The following is a 20,257-nucleotide window of genomic DNA, read 5'->3' as shown; positions in this document are numbered from 1 at the left end:
AGACCTCAAGGCGCGTTCTTGCCGGTTTCTTCTCGGTTATTCCGTAAGGAGCTGGGGCAGGATGTGATCGTGTGTGAATAGTGCATCCTGCAGTGTGTATAAAACTGTCACGATGAAAAATTCTTGCCAGGTTGGTGTGGTATTGGGTGTGGCGGGTGGGGGGCGGGGGAAGGTTAAACGCCAAGTTTTCATACACCAGGCTTCTTTGGAGTCAGGACCGGCGCCTGGTGATAGATGATGTGCGGCCCAGTTCGGTCTGTGCCCCGCGCTGCTGTCCTGCCTGGCGGGGGCGGTTTTATCTCCCGTGTGCTCTTGTGTGGTCACTGATGCCCTTCTCTCCGGTGCAAGGCGAGCAGGCGGGGCGGGGTGGAGCCAGCACAACCGAGCAGGGGGAAGGTAGACTGCGTTGTGTCAGACAGCACGGGACTCTGGGTGAAGGGGGCAGGTCACCTCCACCTCCGGGACCCCTGGCTTTGTCATCCACGGTGTCACGACAGATTCGGAAACTAAGAGAGACACTCCTAGAAACTCAGTAAATCGTATCAGTACTTTCCCGGTCAGGGTTCCTGCCCGCTTTCTGCAGCACGGTGGAAGTTACGTTTTTGTCCCCATTGTGCGGCTCGACGTGTGGTCTGGTGGGAGGGTCGTAATTGGTAGATCTGGAGTGTTTGTCTTTTGAGGCGGGTGTGGACATCTGCCTGCACGATGGGCCCGCCCTTTGTCTCCGGCTTCTGCGCACTTTGTGCTGCTTCTGATCCCAGAAGGTTCAGGCAGCCGACACCCTCTCGCCTCTACTTTGGTTTTAGTGAAGCAGACAGTTCGTGACCCTGTCCAGAGTGAAACTCAGCGGTGACCCAAGACCAGAGCCTTGGGAAGCTCGGTTTCTTTCCTCTCCTTGGAGGTGGTTACCAGGCAGCCTCCTGGCCACCCTGTGTGACATCCGTTCCTTTTCTCAGGCATCTTCGTGCCCGAATTGTCACTCAGACCCCAGACAGCTCCACGGTCTCTTCCTGATGTGGCCTTTGCTCATGCCTTTTTTTGTGTGCTTCCTGTTCCTTTCCCGTAAATCGATGGCGTAGGCCTCTATCTCCAGCAGCCTCACCAGGTCAGGCTGTCTGCCTCCGCTGCCCCTCTGAGTCACCCCGTCTCCCTCCGTATCCACTTCTACCAAGGGGATCCTGGAGGTTGATGCTCTGGTTTTCCTGCCCTCGGCACCCCCCTCCCCGTCACTTGTGGCCCTACCACCAGTGGCACGGCCACCCCCACCTGGCGGGTCACGAGCGGGAACAGGCAGCGCTCGGCTCTCGGACACGAGCACTCCTCACGCGCTCCGTGAGGGCCGCCGGTGGCGATGCTGCTTGTGGGCGGCCCGCCAGATGCGGCGCCCCAGCAACGTTCCGTCCTTTTTTAATCTGCCGCTCTTCTGAGATGGGGTCAGAGCAACCACTGCTTCTACGTTTTTAGTTTGAGCAGCTTTATTGAGATGGAATCCCAGAGTACGCACTTCACCCACTCCCAGCGTGCGGTCGGCCGTCTGCTGTTCGTACGGGGTTACGCAGCCCGTGGCCCAGGGCGCTGGTCTGACTTTGTGGAAGACTTGTCAGCCCTCTGTAAGCAGGGCAGAAGCAGTTCTGAATCCGACCAGGGTAGCCCGCGGGGACGTCCCCGCATCTCCACAGCGGGGGGCCGAGAGGGTGCCTGGGCCGAAGTCCTCCAGTGCCGCTTGCTCGCGTGGCCTCAGACGTGTGCCTCCGTGTCCTCGCTGGTGGCGTGGAGCTGGCAGTGTGGCGGCATTTTGGAATTGGCGTGTGCGGCAAGGGGGCTGCTGTACCTGGTGCCCCAGGGCAGCGTCTGGTCAGGCCCAGCTGCCCCTTCACATCTAGGAGTCTGGGGAGCGGGTAACCCTCCTTCTCACGCGACGTTTACATTCCTAGGGTGGACCAGCCGCACCCAGTTTGAGGAAACGTGGGCCACCCTCCTCGGTGTCCTGGTGACTCAGCCCCTCGTGATGGAGCAGGAGGAGAGCCCGCCGGAAGTAAGGCCGCGTGCAGGCCCGTGCGTCCACTGGTTGGCACACGGGCAGTTACAACAGCTGACGGATTGTTTGTGGTGGCCTAAAGAAGGGCTGCACGCTCGTTTTCTTGGTCTTGTCTGTAGAAGACTAGCCAGTTCATACTAGACTGGTGTTGCACAACAGGAGCAACCCCCCCCCCCCCGCCAAAGTCTGAGTGCCCTGGGTTCCCAGTGGGTGGAGTACAGTTCATCGTAGTGCATTACATGTGAAGGGTCAGTAAGGTTACACCCTTTCTTGAAAATATTTGTGAGTTCTGTTTATCAGTATTCAGGTGCAGTGTGGAGGTTGAATCAAATGAAAAGGCCCGTTATAAAGACCACGTACGCATGTGTACCTGCGTCATTTGCAGAGATTTATCAAGCGTCTTGGAATGTCAGGGGACCTTATGTTACTATAATGTTAGCAAAAGCCATGTTCTGATAAGGCAAAGCCTGAGATATTGAAAGTCACGGGATAGAAGTCCCTAATTCTGCTAGAAGGTGTGGTACAAACTTGTAGAAATGAATGTTCAAAGAGTAGACATATGTCAGAAATCCAGATTGTCTTTTTTTTTTTTTTTTTTTAACATTTATTTATTTTTGAGAGACAGTGCACGAGCTGGGGAGGGGCAGAGAGAGGGAGGGAGACCCAGAATCCGAAGCAGGCTCCAGGCCCTGAGCTGTCAGCACAGAGCCCAGTGCGGGGCTCGAGCTCATGAACCGTGAGATCGTGACCTGAGCTGAAGTCTGCCGCTTAACCGACTGAGCCACCCAGGTGCCACCAGATTGTCTTTAAATTCATGTGTAGAATTAACAGGTTGTCATATGCAAAGTCCCTAAAATTAGTGAGGAAATTTCAGGGCAATTTCTTAAAAAGTAATTTGTGTTTGGAGATTTGTATCCGTAAGAGACCTTGTTTTGAAAGGTGGACATTTGCCCATTAGATTCGTTTCAAGTCACAGGTGCGTGTGGGCTGCGGCATCAGGGAGGTGTGTGCCCCCTAGCGCTCGGGGCTCTTCCCCGCAAGGCCACGTGGCCTGAGAACCATGGCCTCCGGGCTCTGTGGGCAGGTGGGTGTCTGGCCGCTCGTGACTTGGTAAAGCGTGGACTCTCCTTCTAGGAAGACACGGAGAGGACCCAGATCAACGTCCTGGCCGTGCAGGCCATCACCTCGCTGGTGCTGAGTGCGATGACTGTGCCCGTGGCCGGCAACCCGGCCGTGAGCTGCCTGGAGCAGCAGCCCCGGAACAAGCCCCTGAAAGCTCTCGACACCAGGTGAGGCCAGCGAGGCGCACAGAGTGAGCGGCACCTCCTCCCCGGGCCCTTGCCCTTGTTGCCAGAATTACAAACACGACACTTGGGCGTGTTGCTTGCTGCGAGAGGTGCGAATCCAGAGGTGATCTGGTGACCCGCGGCAGTGAGGCCTGCGTGTTCAGGACGGACCCCGGCAGAGCGAGGGCTAGCCCAGGGCACGTGGACAGGAATCGCCTCAAAGGAAGTGCCATTTGCTGTAGCGGCGCCTGTGTTTCCTTTAGGCAAAGCTGGAGGAAGCCCCGAGGTTTTTGGCTCTTGAGGTTTCGATGGAAGGAAAATACCGTTTTTAACCTTTGTTCTGAACTTCAGGTTTGGGAGGAAGCTGAGCATTATCAGAGGAATTGTGGAGCAAGAGATCCAAGCGATGGTTTCGAAGAGAGAGAATGTCGCCACCCATCACTTGTACCAAGCGTGGGACCCCGTCCCTTCTCTCTCTCCAGCTACTACAGGTACCTGTGGGAGGACAGGCCATTCGTCCCCGGGCCGGGATGAGAATGTGCCCGAAATACTAAAGAGGGGGCTGCGATACTAAATGTGCTGCCCTAATTCATGACCACGAGTGTTGCTCAGGACCAGGGAATTTTATCAGCCTTGCGGAGCTCGAGTCTGGTACTGAACCGGAGTCGTGTCTCTCCCCAGTCAGGCCATTGGAAGCAGAACTGGTCAGTTACGTGAAAAATCAGAGTCCATCAGTGATCCCCGTGAACCTCCAGCTTCTTGGGAGAGAGCACCGTGGCAAGGGCAGGCCGCACCCTCCGAGGGCCCCTTGGGGCCGGGCGCCCCTGAGCCCGAGCTCTCCGTCCCCGGCTGCCGTCCCCTCCCCCAGCGCTGCGCCCGCTTTGTCTGCACCGCAGGCCGTGTGCCTGCCCCTGAAGTGGGCGCTCGAGTTTGTCACCCTGGCTTACAAGACGAGAATTTTGTGTGCACACGTTTTCTGTTGAAAAATGATATTTTAGCGCAGCGTTTTTGTGATCCCCTAGTTAGTTTATTTTAGGAATTGTTAGATCCTGCGATTTTAGGCACCTTAAACGCTTTACCCAGAAAATGTTCTGTGTAGAAGTGTACTTACCGGGGCATTGAATTAAAGTCAGGATTGTGAACTTGGGTGGCCATAGATCCAGTGAGGGTCATGCCCACCGGGAGAAAGAAGTGGCCTCACCCGGTGTCACAGGAAGCAGGAGAGAGTAGGTGCCAGGAGGAGTGCCAGCGCTCCAGGAGCCCTGAGCAGAGCACGTGCTTCCAGGGCAAGGGGCCCAGGAAGCCTCTTGGAAGACGGCGTGTTGATGCTCGATCTGGCAAAGGGTTAACTAGGGGTTAGCCAGGGGCAGGGGTCGTTTGTTTTGGGGTGTGGAGGGTGTAAAAGACTGATTGTGGAAAAGATGGGTCGGTTGAGTAGGGGCTTCTGCCCGCACCCCACTCTGGTGGGCACAGCTGGACAGCCTGGGCACCAAAGCAGGGTCCTGGGAATTGTTGCCCACTGACGTGGTCCGGCCCCCAGAGCAGAGCGCCCGCCTGCTGGGCCGTCGCCCCATCTGCAGCTGCTAACTGGTTTTTGCAGCTCAGGCCCCAGCCAGTTCCCCTGCAGAGTCCTAAGCTGGTTTGTTCCAGAGAAAAAGTGATCATTCACTATTGCCCCGCTGGCTCTCCCAGCTTAATGGGCTATAAAATGGCAGAGAAGACCCCAGAGACCCTCCGGGCTCTACAGAGCTGTGCCATCCTGCCAGCGGGTCTGGGCGGGCGCTGCCGGGCCGACGCCACGCAGGGCAGCAGTCACGGTGTTCTCGCCCGCAGGTGCCCTCATCGGCCACGACAAGCTTCTGCTGCAGATCAACCCTGAGCGGGAGCTGGGGAACATGAGCTACAAGCTCGGCCAGGTCAGTCACACCCGCGTGGCCTGTCACGTCCCCCAGCTCTCCTCGCCGTCCCTTGTCAGCCTTGGATTCGGGCCATTTAGTACATCCAGAGGAAAAGGTTACTTGTGGTTTTTAAATAAAAGGAGCGTTTTTCTTTTATCTCTTCCTATATGCTCTACTCCGAGGAGGATTTAAAGGGTCTCGTGCACGTACTGGTGTAAGCGTGTGCAAAGGTAGCGAGATGGTGTGAGTTCGACTTAGGTCCGGGGCGTCACACAGGCGAGAGCGGCACGCGTGGGGCGAACACAGAGAGGGGCCCGTGCTCTGATGGGCCACCAGTTTCGCCACGAGTGTCCCAGCTGCCAGCTCAGAGGGAAGTGTGGTCCCATAGTGCAGTGTGGCGGATGGGCTGGCTCTGGGCCCCAGGGGACGGCTTACTGGGTGGGTCACCTTGAAGTATACTCGGTTTTCCCGTCAGAAAAACAGGACAGTCACGCATATGCCAGTGACGTTGGAGGAGCTGGGGAACAGGGACGTGGCCCCTGGAGCTGTGAGGGGGTGTGTGCTGGGCGGAAGGACTCGGTGTGGCAGCCTCGTGGCTGCTCTGTCCCCACCGTGTCCTCTCAAACCTCACTGGGTTACTTAGGAGGTATGCGGGGCTGTTTTCTTGTTAGCTGTTGTCGCGGAGGACACTGGTCAGAGCAGGGTTTGGAAATACCGGTCTGTCCCGAGGGCAGCCCCGTCCCTTCGGGGCACAGGCTTGCAGCAGAGACCCCAGGCCTGCTCTGTCCCACCCTTTCCTGCCCACGCACGTTCCTCTATGATCAAGGAGTCACAGGCAGGCCGTCCGAGCTCTGTCCCTGCAGAGAAGCTTCTGTCCCTGAGACAAGTCGAGGTGATGGAGCTCAGTGTCATTTCTACGGGAGTGTTTCTGAGGAGCAGGCTATGAGTGAGCAACGTTGGCTCTTGGGGTGGCGCCTGGCCTTATTCTGGTACGCTGACGTTTGCCCGGCTGGGTCCTTTCTTCGGCACCTGTGTTCACGTCTAGCCGCCGAGAATTGAGTGTAGTGCGTTCACCTGGGGCTGAGCCCTGAACCCACCCTGCCCTGCTAACAGGCCGGTTGGCTCCCGAATCCCTCCATGCTGAGCCGTCACTGGCTGTTGGGGAATGAGGGGAGCAGGGGGCCACCCTCTCTCAGAGCTTAGAGATTGCTTGAGGCCTTGCAGCCCCTAGTCCGTCTATGGTGGCCACCTCCAGCCTGCCCTCCTGTTGCCAGTCCCCCACGGCGGGTGGGGTCGGAAGGGGAGATGGCTGTCCGTGCAGAGTGGGAACTGGGGCCGGTGTCCCGGATGGTGGTGGGAATGCAGCACACGCTCGCTGGCAGTGTGGATGCCATGCCACGTGCCGGAGGGCCCCCTCGTGAACAGAGCAGACGTGGGAGCACGCTGCCCTGCCGGGGGGGGCAGGGGGGGGAGGGGCACCCCGGCGGACAGATCGACTCCCGTTCCCAGCACTGCTGCCGCCATCCCCAGAACAAGCACGGGAAGGGCACGGGGGTCTGCAGCTCAAGGGACCGACACCCGTGCCCTGACCACTGAGCCCTGTGTCCTTGTCTCCTGAAGGTGTCCATTCACTCCGTGTGGCTGGGGAACAGCATCACGCCCCTGAGAGAGGAAGAGTGGGAGGAGGAGGAGGAGGAGGAGGCCGACGTCCCCACGTCTGCATCACCACCCACATCGCCGGTCAACTCCAGGTTTCTTATCTGCCGTTCATTTCAAGCGATTTGAAATTTCCCGTCAGTCATTTGATGTGATTGGGGCACCCCTTGAAACAGGCCTTTCATCTTGCGTACTCTGCAGGAAGCACCGGGCTGGAGTCGATATCCATTCCTGTTCCCAGTTTTTGCTTGAATTGTATAGTCGCTGGATCCTGCCGTCAGGGTCAGCCAGAAGGACCCCCATCATCCTGATCAGCGAAGTGGTCCGATCTGTAAGTCTGCCTCCCCCGTTGCCCCTGCACACGCGCACGGGGCTCGTGACGGCACACACGCAGGCACGGGTGTTCGCACGTACACGCCAGTACGGACACTGCACGCTCACGCAGAGTTCGTGGTCTCTGGGAACCCGGGAAGGAGCTCTCGGGGTTTCACAGATGCAGGGTGATCCCGTAGCAGCTCTCCAGCCGGTGGAGCGGCCGTTTCCGAGTTTCCAGTCCGTGGCCCATCGATGCCCTTTTCGGTACGGTGGAAGTAGTGCAGGAGCGTCCCATCGTACCACGGCTCTCAAGGCCACGTTACGTAGCCACGTTTGTCTCCACAAGGGTCTGTTTCTTAAATGTCGGGTTTGTCAGAAGAGAGTTGTGCAGACAGTGCCACCACCACACCCCCTTTGAGAGGCTCTGCTGTGGAGCCGTCGTCAACTGCGGACCAAGGCTGCCGCACGCGCGGGGACCCCAGAGAGTGGGTCACACCCGTCAGTGTTTACGGTACCGGAAGTGAAATCTGTGGGGTTTGCACACGGCTCCTCGTGAGACGCCGCGTCAGCATTTTTACCATCGTCTGGCGAGAAGCAAGCAGGAGTCTGAAGCTGAAGACCCTGGGTCCCTGTTTCCTGCCCACTGACCAGCTACCGCCCACCATCTGCGCGGTCTCTGCGGCACGGGCTTCCCTCACCTAGGCCTCGGTGGCACCTCTGCCCGGTACCTGCAGGCGGGAGTTTTGAGCCTGGCTGTTCTCAGTTCGCACTTTCTAAGGCTCTTAAGTTATTTTCCATTTGGTCAAGTTGAGAGTTTTAATAATTTTATTTTTAATTTGTAATAAAAGTTTACAGTTTGATTTTTTTTTAATCAATAAATTACAAGCACCTGTAATACAGGCCTTTTTGTAAGTTATTAATCCATTTGAAATAACAGTGATAATTTTTGAGGTTTGGGTTTTTTTGTTTATTTGTTTTGTTTTTTACGTTTATTTAATTTTGAGAGAGAGATTGAGCCAGGGAGGGGCAGAGAGAGGAGACACAGAATCTGAAGCAGGCTCCAGGCTGTCTGCTCCGCATTCAGCCTGATAGTACTACGAAAGGACTTTGAGAAAACACCGCCCTGTGGTCAGAGGAGAACAGAGGTGAAAAGGCGGATAAGGGTCTTTTTTTTTTTTTTTTTAAACGTTTATTGATTTTTGAGACAGAGAGAGACAGAGCATGAACAGGGGTGGGTCAGAGAGAGAGAGGGAGACACAGAATATGAAACAGGCTCCAGGTTCCGAGCTGTCAGCACAGAGCCCGATGCGGGGCTCGAACCCACAGACCGTGAGATCGTGACCTGAGCCGAAGTCGGACGCTTAACCGACTGAGCCACCCAGGCGCCCCCGGATAAGGGTCTTGATGTTACCGCAAAAGTGGTTCCGACCTTGAGAAACCCGGGAGGTCCTCCAGGGTCCACCACGTCCACCTTCCGAAGGGCTGCTGTGGCGACTTGCGGAGCCCCGCTGTCCTCCGGGGCCTCTGAGGAGGGGCAGCGTCCCTAAAGAGCAGACACGCGCTCGCCTCAGTGACGCTTATGCGTAGGTGGTGTCATGTGAAGAGTGAACAACAGAGAACTGAACATTTTGGGGAGACTGAGTTGCCGAGCTTTTGTTTCTGAAACAGCTGCCCCTTCCTCTGTCCCAGGGCTTTGGAGAGCCCGTCCCCTCTGCTGCCCAGAGACCTAGTATCTTGCAGAATAACAGCTAGAGGGCTTCTCAGCGGTTCCGCCGCGGTCGTGACTAAGATCCGGGCGCTCGCCCTCGGTGGGCCGCACAGATACAGGGGGATTTGAAGAAGAGACTGGGTGGCCCGCTCTTCACGTTACCTGTTCCCATTGGATTGTACGTCTCCAGTCAGGGCCCCCGTCAGTTCCCATATTTAAATGTCTCGGGGATGTTGGCACACGTATTTTGGACTTTGTGGCTTACTTCCTGTCTGAATGCTCTGCGTCCCCAGCTCCTAGTGGTCTCAGACTTGTTCACTGAGCGCACCCAGTTTGAGATGATGTATCTGACGCTGACCGAGCTGAGGAGGGCGCACCCTGCAGAAGACGAGATTCTCATTCAGTACCTGGTGCCTGCCACCTGCAAGGCGGCTGCCGTCCTCGGAATGGTAAGCCCCGGGCGGTGCGGAGGCCACCTCGTACTGGCTGCATGTTGTGGCCGTAGGGAGCCTCGGCCTTGGAAGGCCTGACCCGGAAGGAGAGTGGGAGGACTCGGCTCTAACATCCCTGCCTTTCTGTAGGTCACCGTGAAGCGTGTTACGGAGGGCAAGCCTTGGTTTAGGGCTCTTGTACCCCTTGGCTCTGGGTCATCACGGTGTGGGTAGCGCGAACACGACCGGCCCCTCCTCCTCAGTTGCCCACGACCCCCCGCCTCCCCCCCCACGCCCTTTTGCTGAAGAGCTGCCGGCTCCCGTGCTTCCTGCCAACAGACCTCCCTCCCGGGGGCCATTTTACCCCAGAAACCCTGCATTTGTCCCCCACGTCCGGATGCCGTTGTCTGTTGTTAGCGGGAGGGCAGACTGCCTGCTTTTGCGTTCTTCCTTATTCTGCGCCCAGTCGATCAGAGCTCAGCCGACGCGGCATGCACCTGTTCTTCTGTGCGTCCGTCACCACGCGGTCCAGGCTAACTGGACGTGATGTGAGCACATGAAGGCGTTTGCATGGGGCCTGCTCTGGTCAGCGTAGGGAAGGACAGAACCTCCGCCGTTAGAAGGAAACGGCTGGACTCCAGGCTGTGCGGGTTTGGTGTGTGCTTGCTCTTTGCTACGTAGCCTTTACCCGGGATCTGTGGGGCCTCTGCTCCCTGTTTCCTGGAGTCCCATCTTCACGTTGGTGGTGGAGACTCATTCATCCACCAAGCATGTGGGGGCTGCCACGGCCAGGGGCTTGGGTCCCTGTGTGGGGCGCGGTGGTGCTGTCCCTCTGCCCCCCCCCCCCCCCCCCCCCCCCCCCCCCGTGTTCCCCCTCAGTCCTGTCTGTCCTGACAGTGACCACGAGAACAGGTCTCCTCGCCCAGTCTCACAAAGGTGAGCTCTTGTTTCATCTGGGCCCCCGGAAGCTGAGACCAGGTCACATGGGACATGGCAGAGGTCTGAGTCCACGTCTGTGGCCCAGAGCCCTGACTCTAGCCCCTTCCTGGCTTTGCTCCCCTGTAGGATTCATCCCTCTGACCCGAAGTGCCCAGGCAGGTATCATCCATCCTGGGTGGCCAGAGCCCTGGTGCCACCATCAGGGAACAGAAACAATGAATCCGTTGGCCTGCCTTCTGTGAGCACATCACTTCAAAGTGTGTGCCCTCTGGGCGTCGAGAGACATGTCAAAGCAGCTGGACTTGAAGGGGTCCTTTTGTCTTTGTGGGGGATTTCAGCTGCTGGGTTCGTTTTCATTGTAATTGTGTTTTTGTGCTCAGGCCCAGGTCCCCCTAGACAAATGTTGTGTTGTCAATAAATCAAATAAACAATCATCATTTTCTAAGAAGACCCTAAGGCAAGACTTGCTGCATGGACACAGACTCCCCACCCTGACGTGCATGCATGGGCCTCTGTGTAGGCAGCCGCGCTCCGAAGCTTGTCTTTTCCTCCTGAGACACTTACGTGGTGTCAGGAAGTGTGCGTCCCTCGCTGCACGTCCTGGCGGTGCTTCCAGAGGCAGGGGCTGGATGCACGGCGGCACCGTCCTTAGGAAGGCGTCGCACCGCCATGGTGCGTGTGCGTCTGCTCTTGGCGGGGCCTGCAGGGACCCTCAGGTGCCAGTAGCCACCTTTCCGAAGTGGGGTGGCTTGTGGAGCCCTGGGGTCACCCCCACTTCCACACCGTTTCCTGTGGCTGCCTCTGCTCTAAAAGGAGCGTCTTGAGGGAGGCATGTGGCACGGAGCGCGAGGGTTCCACTGCGCCCTACTGTGTCGAGGGTGCTAACGGCCACGGGTAGTATTTTGGTTCAGGTCAGTGCAGACTACTGTTAGGGGTCCCCAAGACCACCCTGCGTTTTTCTGGGAGGATTCACATATACTCACGGCTGGGATTTACCCCGGTGAAAACAAAGCACCATCGGCACAGGGTAAAGCGGGGGGGGGGGGGGGGGGGGGGGGGGGGGCGGGGGGGGGCAAGTCCCGAGGAAGCAGGCGCCAGCTGCCAGCATCCTCTCCCGGGGCGTCAGGTGGGGCGCGTTGTGACAACACGTGTGGGGTCTCGGCCGCCAGGGGAGCGCATTAGAGACACAGAGCAGGGCTCCCGCCGGCGGCCGGTCCCTCGGGCCACTCTCCCTGGCGCGGCCCAAACCGCAGGCCCCCGGGAGGAAGGTGTCTGTGGGGACACGGCGTTGGCGTGACCGGGTGAGGCACAGGGGCTGCTCTGGTCAGCGGGGGAGCCGGGGACGCTCCCGCCAGCCGGGTGCCCGGACGCCCGCTCAGGGGCCTCGGGGGGGCCTGCTGCCGGAGCTCCTGCGCCCGGTCTTCCTCTGTAGCTTAGGTCAGCCCCTCGTTGGCCTCTCCCGACCCGTCGTGGGCAAGCCTCTGCTCCTGTGCCTGTGCTCTAGGACAAGGCCGTGGCCGAGCCCGTCAGCCGGCTGCTGGAGAGCACACTGAGGAGCAGCCACCTGCCCAGCAGGGTCGGGGCCCTGCATGGCGCCCTCTACGTGCTGGAGTGTGACCTCCTGGATGAGACGGCGAAGCAGCTCGTCCCTGTCATCAGCGACTACCTCCTGTGCAACCTCAAAGGGGCAGCCCAGTGAGTGGCAGTGGCTGCGTGGGGGTCTTGGCGTGGGCCGGGGGAAGGGCGGGGTCGTACACCAGGTCCTGGGGCCCAGGTGGGCCCCCTTCCGTGGGGACGGGGGCGGAGGTCCTGGCGACATGACACGCACCGTCAGACCAGCCCGTGTCTCCCGGTTTCAGCTGCGTGAATGTTCACAGCCAGCAGCACGTGCTGGTGATGTGTGCCACCGCCTTCTACCTGATTGAGAACTATCCCCTGGACGTAGGCCCAGAATTCTCCGCGTCAGTAATTCAGGTGAGCGGCCTTGGGCGCCTTCCTCTGGAACGGACGTGTGTGCGCGCTCTGTCCCCTGCGGGTGGTACTCTCAGAGGAGCAAGCGCGAGCGGCGGGGGCCTGACCCAGAAGTCTTCCTTGTGTTCAGATGTGTGGGGTGATGCTGTCCGGGAGTGAGGAGTCCACTCCGTCCATCATTTACCACTGCGTCCTGCGGGGCCTGGAGCGTCTTCTGCTCTCCGAACAGCTGTGCCGGCTGGATGCTGAGTCCCTGGTCAAGCTGAGTGTGGACAGAGTGAACGTGCACAGCCCGCACCGGGCCATGGCTGCCCTGGGCCTGATGCTCACCTGCATGTACACAGGTGCGGGCTGTGGGGTACGGGGCCCCAGAGACTGGCCCGGGCCCACCTGTGCCTGCCAGCTCAGTGCCACCGAACTCCAGACCATACGGATCTGCTGTCCAAGTGAGCGAGAAGCGTGTTCATTCTTGGACACAGACCCCACGACCCCACTGCACTTCAGGAAGATCGTAGAGCAGGGGCTTGCGGTTACTGGCTCAAGGCCACATTGCTGTGTAGGCTTCAGAGCCCAGCCCAGGGAGCAGGTCTGCAGACTGACCACTGCACCCCATGTACCCACGGGGGGGCCAGGCCCTGGGCGGCTGAGCTCTCCTGTCACTTGATTTCACATGATCTCTCAGGCTTCGTTGAACTCCCTTGTGGGTTCAAGGCGTGGTCTTCAGAGCAAGTAACAGTACAGAATGATTTGTTCCAGGGAAGGAGAAAATCAGCCCAGGCAGAACCTCAGACCCCAGCCCCGCCGCCCCAGACAGCGAGTCCGTGATCGTGGCTATGGAGCGTGTGTCCGTTCTTTTCGACAGGTGAGAAACGCCCGCCTTTGCCCTGAGCTGCCCTGGGACGCTCGCCGGGAGCAGCTGCCTTCGCACGCACCTGCTCCCTTCTCAGCCCTGCCCCCGTGGCCCGCGGTTTCCCCGCTCTCCCCCTGACTGCACACACGCCTCACTTGGCTCTGCGGGAGCGGCCAGTCCTTGGGCCTCAGCACCTGGGAGCTTGGGGTGTCCCTCTCCCGTGAAGGTTGGGGGCAGCCCCTGTCAGTGTGGAGGCCTCGGGTGGGGCATGTGAACCGGACAGGCACGTGGAGTTCTGAGCAGTAATGGAGATGTCTGTGGGACACTGCTGCCTTTGGGCGGGGAGCCTTACCATCAAAGCAGGCTTGGCCCGCAAACCCCCCCCCCCCGCTCCCCGCCCCGGGCCTGGGGAGCACAGCCCCGGAGCACCATTAACAGCAGCTTCCAGGAGTCGTGCTCGGTAGACCGGGGTAAAGATTTAAACAGCAAAGGAAAGTATCTCTGAGAGCTTGGTAATTAATCCCCGCCACCCCCCCCCCCCACTGTGTGCACTTGTGTCCAGAGTAGGCTCAGTTTGCCAGCTCTGGAAAATGGGTTGGGCACCTTGTCAGGCTCTTTCCCCAGGACCGCACCCTGCGTTTTGCCCCAGGCCTTGCCCCAGGCCTCCCAGTGCAGACTACGCGATGCGTCTGCAGCCTTGGGAGGCCCATTCTGCACCACTCAGCCTGGCCTGTCCCTCTGGCCCAGTCAGCAGGAGGCTTCTGGCTTTTTCTCACAAGAGCACGCTGAGCCAAGGCTTTCCCTGCGTCCGCTCGGTCCACATGAGGTGTTCAGGAAAGCCAAGCATTGCAGTCTGTTTCTGTGTTGAAATTTAAAATGAGTGTTTATAGCCATCTTCTGTTCCACACAGATCTGTCGAGCCTGACCACAGCCGGGTGACGGGCAGGGGAGCCCACACTTGGGTCCCTGCCTTCGTGGACCTTGCATCCCAGTGCTAACAAAATACACCAACATTTTAGCGAGTGCTGTCAGGCATGCAGTGTGGTCACTCTCCAGACGTCAGGCGGGGGGGACACTGAGTTGACGGGAGGTAGCTTTTGATTGTGGGTGTCGTCCAGAGCAGCAGCCTCGCCCCTTGCTGGGCCAGAGCTGGCATGCAGGCGGGGGGTCTGGGCATGCCTAGGAGGCAAGGGCCCCGTTTCTGGGGCCGTTCCGGCACTTTTCAGCGGCGTATGGCTCCTCTGTGGGCACAAATGCAGGAACCTGGCCAGAAGGCATCGCTCGAGGTGCTCACTGTAGTATCTGGGGCAGCAGGGCGTGGAGGGCATCAGCAGGAGAGTGTGCGGGTAGGGGTCAGGTAAGAAGGGTCCTTGCTGACTGCAGAGGTCTGGCATCAGAACGGGGTGCTGAGACACCCACAGCGTTTGGACATGGATGGAAACCGAACGGAATGTGGATGGTGTTCTCCTTATGAACTTTTTTTATCTCTAATGTCACCATCTCGAACCCCTGTTGCTTACAACTTGACACGACTTTGAAACCCCTTTCTGAGGCCTCAGCCCACACACGGGTTGGGGGGCCGCGAGCCGTGCCTTCACCTGCAGGTGCCTGGTGAGGCCAGTAAGGAGGGGGTTGCCTGTTTGCAACATGTTTGTAACATACTGGGACCCAGGGCGCCTCCCAGCTGGCATCAGACATGAGGCCCTCTTGAGGTGGGGCCAGACTCTGACCTGTGTCCCCTCCTTTTAGGGTCAGGAAAGGATTCCCCTGTGAAGCCAGAGTGGTGGCACGGATCCTTCCTCAGTTTTTAGATGACTTCTTCCCACCCCAGGATGTCATGAACAAAGTCATTGGGGAATTTCTGTCCAACCAGCAGCCATACCCACAGTTCATGGCCACCGTTGTGTACAAGGTGAGGGCACGGGGTCACGGGCCAGGGGAAGCCCCGACTTTCCGGACCGAATGCCTTTTAACACCTGGATGCGCTGACCTGGTGCAGGTGCTGGTGGGCCCCACTCCTCACCCTGCAAACTGCAGCGCCCCTTACCCCTTACCCCTGCTTCGGTAGAGCTGTGGCCCCTGACCCTCTGGGCCTCTCGTCCTCTCAGGTTTTCCAGACCCTGCACAGCAGTGGGCAGTCGTCCATGGTCCGGGACTGGGTCATGCTGTCCCTCTCCAACTTCACCCAGAGGAGCCCGGTGGCCATGGCTGTGTGGAGCCTCTCCTGCTTCTTCGTCAGTGCTTCCACTAGCCCCTGGGTCTCCGCCGTGTATCCTTCCGGGTCCGGGCCGGGGCCCGTTTACCAGTCCTGTGGTCTCTTCTGTCTGTGTCTGGGTTGATGCTTCCTGTTCAAGTTTTTGGAACCTAACCTTTGCCAGAAACTCAGATGTCAAAATGACATATACCTTAAGCCTGAGGGGGGTGCAGCCTCGATAAGGAAACGTTTGCCACACTGACCAGGACTGCCTGGAGGGGTGGGAGGGTGGCACCAGCTCCCTGTGGACCTCCCTCCCTCCCTCCCGCCCAGTCCCCAGTCGAGGGCCCCGTGCAGCTGGGGTGGCGGCTGATGCTGCTTCTCATTATTCCTTGTCATCGTGCCCCGTGTCATCCTCTCGGGTAAAAGGCTTCAGTGAAGATCTGGTTCCCACCCCCAAAAACGCTGGCTGCCAAAAGGGGATGTTCTCCTTCAGCAGCCTTCCCCCAAGACAGACCAGAGCCTCTGAGCAGACGGCTGTCCTGCTGCTGGTGGCCGGCCTCGCTCAGTGTTGCCGGGAGGGCCCGGGCCGGGGGGGCATGGCTCTGCTCTCACCGAGCGGGAGCGGGGCCTGTGGGAGCGGCCGCGGCCGCGGCCGGCGCCGAGCAGGGAGCCGGGCCAGGTAAGTGCTGTGGACCGGAGCACCCTCTCCCTGGAGCTCCCCCAGCCGGAGCAGGGCAGCGTCCTTTAGCCTTGCCCGCGTAGCCGGTGGGAGCTGAGGCGGGAGGCAGCTCCAGCCGTGCCATCCGGGTCTGCCGGCCGCTGCTCCGGTGGCTCTCGGGACTCCTGGGCCCTGACCTGTGCCGGGCGAGGACAGCCTGGTGAGGACGGGGAGGCGCACCTGGGAGACCCCTCTTCCCTCACTCGAGCCTTGCTCCCTTAACTCCCCTGCCAGCCTTCCCCACGTCATCAGCAGGATGGGCAAGCTGGAGCGAGTGGACGTTAACCTCTTCTGCCTGGTGGCCACAGACTTTTACAGACACCAGATAGAGGAGGAGCTGGACCGCCGGGCCTTCCAGTCCGTGTTCGAGGTGGTCGCGGCTCCGGGAAACCCATACCATCGACTGTTGACTTGTTTGCGGAACGTCCACAAAGTCGCCTCGTGCTGAGTGCCCACGTGGGGCAGCAGCAGAGCCCGGGGGCCTGCCCGCGCCGGCGTGGCTCCACACACGGGCCCCCCTCGAGCGGCCCCGTGGCCGGGCAGGCGGTGTCCGTCTCTGCCCTGTGGCAGAAGGGCTCCCTGGCGGCAAGGCTGCGTGCGGGGAACACGTGCAGCAGCGTGGGGCCGCGCCCGAGTCCTCGCGGGGAGCGGGAGCAGCTGTGTGTCACTAACCCTCTGTGCTGCACTCGTGTCACGTGCCAGCCGCCCAGGTGTCCCCTCCTCCCGCTGCCCGGCCTGCTCGTGGTTGCTCTTGCGTCTGGGACGAATGTCCTCGGTCCTGCAGGTTGGCTGTCGGCCTCTCTGCTGTCCCATAGGCAGAAGGTGGCGCCATCAGGCTTTCGAGAGCGTTCTCCGCGGCTCAGCCGGGGTCGGGCCTCACCGAGCACTGGTGTGTGCGGGTGGGGGGCTGGGAGCGCGACCCCCAGCGCCGTGCTTCCCTTTCTCTGTTTTCTTCTCAGGATTGAAAATTTAATTATATCAGTAAAGAGATTAATTTTAAGGTAACTTTTTATGCCCGTGTAGAGTATGTGCATCGCAAGTCTGTGCTGCATGTGACAGCCCTCGCCGAGCCGCCCCAGCCGGTCCTTGTCCTCCCCTGTAACAGCCGGTGGGCTCTGCGGCGTGCTCCGTCCGTCCTTCCTTACGCCGTTCACGTCTGATAAGAGCATAGAGACGTTTGCTGATCTGACGTCTGCATCATAATTCACACAGCCACACGCTGGGGACCGGAAAGTGCCCACTCCTCTGTCCTGTGCCTGCCCGCGGCGCCCTCATCCGTAGGACGGCTCCAGAGCCCCCACTCAGCAGCGAAGGACAGCCGTGCCGGCACCTAGCTGACAAGGCCAGCCTGCCTGGGTGCGGGCAGCCTGTCTCCAGCCCTCGTGCCCTCCAGCTCCTGTCCCCAAGCCGAGTATGGCTGCCCAGGGCTGTCTGGCCGCTGCCGGGATCTGCTTCCCACGTGGCCCCTCTTGTGTTGTTAGGGCCCAGGCGTGTGATGGAGCTACATTTGTCTGCACGCCTTGGTCGTGAGCAAAGCTTGGCTTCTTGGCAACCATTAGGGAAAGGCCCCAGCAGCTCCTTGGCCCCTTTTCCAGCTCAGCACATCTGCTAGGCCTCCTTCCAGCCCGGGAGGGTGTAGACCTATGCCCCTGGAGCCGTGGTGGGGCTCATTCGGGGGAAGGGGCAGGAAGGAGACAGGGTAGGGCAGCGACTGGCCAGCCCATGGCCCCTCAGACCCAGGTCACTGGACCAGCTCTGTTTCCAGCCCCAAAGCAGTCAAGTCGTTCAATGCAAACGAGGCCTGGACGTTTGGGTCGACCTTGGCTTAGGAGCTCGCGTGCCTACAAGTGGGGCTGTGCTTGCCCTCGGCCCCCAGAGGGAGGCCAGTCATGTGGTGAATGCCAGGCTGCTCAGTTTGGTCTTGAGTTTAAGTGCAGACAGCGTTTTGGGTATTTCACATGGTAAGTGGAGATAATTTGGAAGCTATTTTCCAGAGTCTGCAGAGAAGAAAGAGAACGAGTCTCGGTATGTGGTTAGCGACCCTTGTGTCTGAGTGTAGGCCTGACGTCCCACTGCAGGCCACACAGCGAGCTGCAGGGCCTGGAGACCCCCGAGCTGCCCCCCACTGCCCCAGAGCTCTGTTTCTTTCCAGCCCTTTCCTGCAACAACAGTTTGGGGCCTACTGGGGTGTGGGGTTTTCCCACCAGGTCCTGCAGAGGCCCCACCGCGCCAGGGCACGAGCGATAGAATTGGGTCACGTGTTTGATGCGTAGGACCATAAGGGCACTTTAACAGAAAGGAAGTCAGCGTTGTCCCTCCCTCTGGGCTCCCATTTCTCCTCCTGCCTTTTCCCATAAGTCGGCTGGAACGTGTGTGAGCGCAGGAAAGTGCTCAGAACCTGCTGTCTCCCACCCCTGTCGCCTCGGCGGCTTGGAGATGGGAGCACCCGGGCCTGATGCTGTTCCTGCTGAGGAGTTTACGTCTGTAGGAAGTAACACTGTGAATGTAAAGTTTGGAACTGTTCCCCTTAGAGTCCGTGCCACTGGGCTCACCGGAAGTATAACTGGCTTTGCCTCGATTGCCATGAAATAGTCGGTTCTTAACAGGGGCCCGGAGCCCGGCTCTGGCCACAGGTGCCACCCAAGAGACGGGCCTGTGTGCTCGGGAGATGGAGAGGAGTCAGTGAGTGAAGTCCTTTTGGCCACGGGTGAGTGTGTGTGTGTGCGCATATGTGCGAGTCTGTAATTCTGCATATATCGCAGTACACAGACGCGCAAGGCTACGAGATTGGCCGCGTAAGTTCTTTGTAGAAGTTCTATTCCTTAGACGTGCCCTGTGGAGTTGGCTGCGTGACGGAGGTGTCTGGGAGCGGTGTCATTGCTCGTTAAAATCCTGCTGAGGAAAGGGTCCACCTGGCCAGCTCTCTGCACAAGACGTTAGGACTTGATCAGCTTACTAGAAGTCTGTAGCAAGCAGCGATCATATCATCAATCCAAATTTTGTTGAAAATACCAATTTGGCAGGTTTGTGGGGAGTGGGGGGGGGGGGCTGTTTTTGTTTTCCTGCTGATAATATCAGGATGGACTTGAACGAAACCAGGGCAGAATTGTTTGGCAATGCACTTAAGCGTGTCTTCTCCAGAAACGTGCCTCCCTCCCCCACCGCCCCACTGAGGGCTGCAGGTGACCCCCGGCTGCCAGAGCCCGCTCCTCCTGCCCCATCACGTTTTTGTCAGCAAATGGATCCTTCACAGAGGATGAACGAGGCTGACCCCTTCAGACACCCGGAGGGCAGCGTCACGAGGCCTTGCCTCTTAAAGGACCCCCGCCGCACCCAGGCACCCCTCCGTTGCCGGCTGTCACTTCCAAGTCCCCAGGGCCGGGGGCGGCTTCTCCCGGGCAGCCGCGGTGAGCCCTGTTGCTGGTTCCATCGGAACGGACTCTGAACAGCGGTAACTGCTTTCGGCCATCGTGCAGGCAATGCTTCCTTCTGCGGCGGCTGCAGGGGGCTCTGTGGTTTGGGGGGAGTGGAATCCCATTTCCTCTCACTGCCACGAGCGTCCTTCCTAGCATACATCCTCGCTTTGGTGTTTGTCCTTCCCTCTGTGGTGAGCCCTCGAAGCCGTGGCTACCGACCAGGGGGACAGTGGGGCGGTTCTGTCTATGGGGCAACGGGCAGGGGCAGGGGAGTGGTGTGAGAGCCGCCCAGCCCCGCTGGCAAGCTCAGGAGGGCTCAGCTGGTGCTGCCGGCCCGGGCGCGGCCTCAGCGGGGAGTGGGCCGCTCAGACGGCGGTGACCAGTGAAAGTGGCCTGGAGGGGTCAGGGGTCCCGTTCCCCCGTGCACCTGTCACTTTTCATGGCGTCGAAGGAACCCCCTCCCCACAAGCGCTTCTGGGAGCACCTGGCCCTGGACAGTCACTGCCGTTTCCTGGTGCAGACTGGGTGGCGGCCACTGGCACTGGAGGACCGTGGCCTCGTCGACCGGCAGCAAGTGGCTTGGCTCTGGGCGAAGCGGGGCCGCCTGTCCGTACACGCTGCCTCGTGCTCGCGGGTGTGAGCTCGAGACGCCCCGCCACCTCCATCCCCGCCTGCTGGGAGCCAGCGAGGCTGTGAGGGGCACGTCCCGGAGCCCTGGCCTGGACCTGACCGTCTGCTCCCAAGAGGAGAGGGAAGGACTGACAAGCGACGTGTGTTTAAGTTTTTTAAACTTCCGCGAACATTGTGTATCTGAATTAAAGGGAAATGACACCA

The 20,257-nt window shown here is 59.6% G+C and overlaps 1 protein-coding gene across 1 annotated transcript in view; it reads left to right on the top strand.

Moving 5' to 3' along the window:
* HTT (huntingtin) overlaps nt 1–20,257 on the top strand; it is a 147,512-nt gene extending 127,255 nt beyond the window's left edge. The window contains exons 54-67 of the mRNA XM_042937033.1: nt 1,935–2,035; nt 3,173–3,327; nt 3,676–3,815; nt 5,158–5,240; nt 6,843–6,973; nt 7,080–7,209; nt 9,195–9,350; nt 11,776–11,966; nt 12,131–12,245; nt 12,373–12,586; nt 12,999–13,104; nt 14,842–15,004; nt 15,201–15,361; nt 16,242–20,257. Coding sequence (XP_042792967.1) covers nt 1,935–2,035; nt 3,173–3,327; nt 3,676–3,815; nt 5,158–5,240; nt 6,843–6,973; nt 7,080–7,209; nt 9,195–9,350; nt 11,776–11,966; nt 12,131–12,245; nt 12,373–12,586; nt 12,999–13,104; nt 14,842–15,004; nt 15,201–15,361; nt 16,242–16,455 — 2,060 coding nt within the window. The 3' untranslated portion in view covers nt 16,456–20,257. The remainder of the gene's footprint in view (nt 1–1,934; nt 2,036–3,172; nt 3,328–3,675; nt 3,816–5,157; nt 5,241–6,842; nt 6,974–7,079; nt 7,210–9,194; nt 9,351–11,775; nt 11,967–12,130; nt 12,246–12,372; nt 12,587–12,998; nt 13,105–14,841; nt 15,005–15,200; nt 15,362–16,241) is intronic.

Source organism: Panthera leo, chromosome B1 (assembly GCF_018350215.1).
Source record: "Panthera leo isolate Ple1 chromosome B1, P.leo_Ple1_pat1.1, whole genome shotgun sequence".
NCBI lineage: Eukaryota > Metazoa > Chordata > Mammalia > Carnivora > Felidae > Panthera > Panthera leo.
The sequence above is the reverse complement of the archived record's forward strand: the minus strand, read 5'-3'. Positions and strand labels throughout refer to the sequence as shown.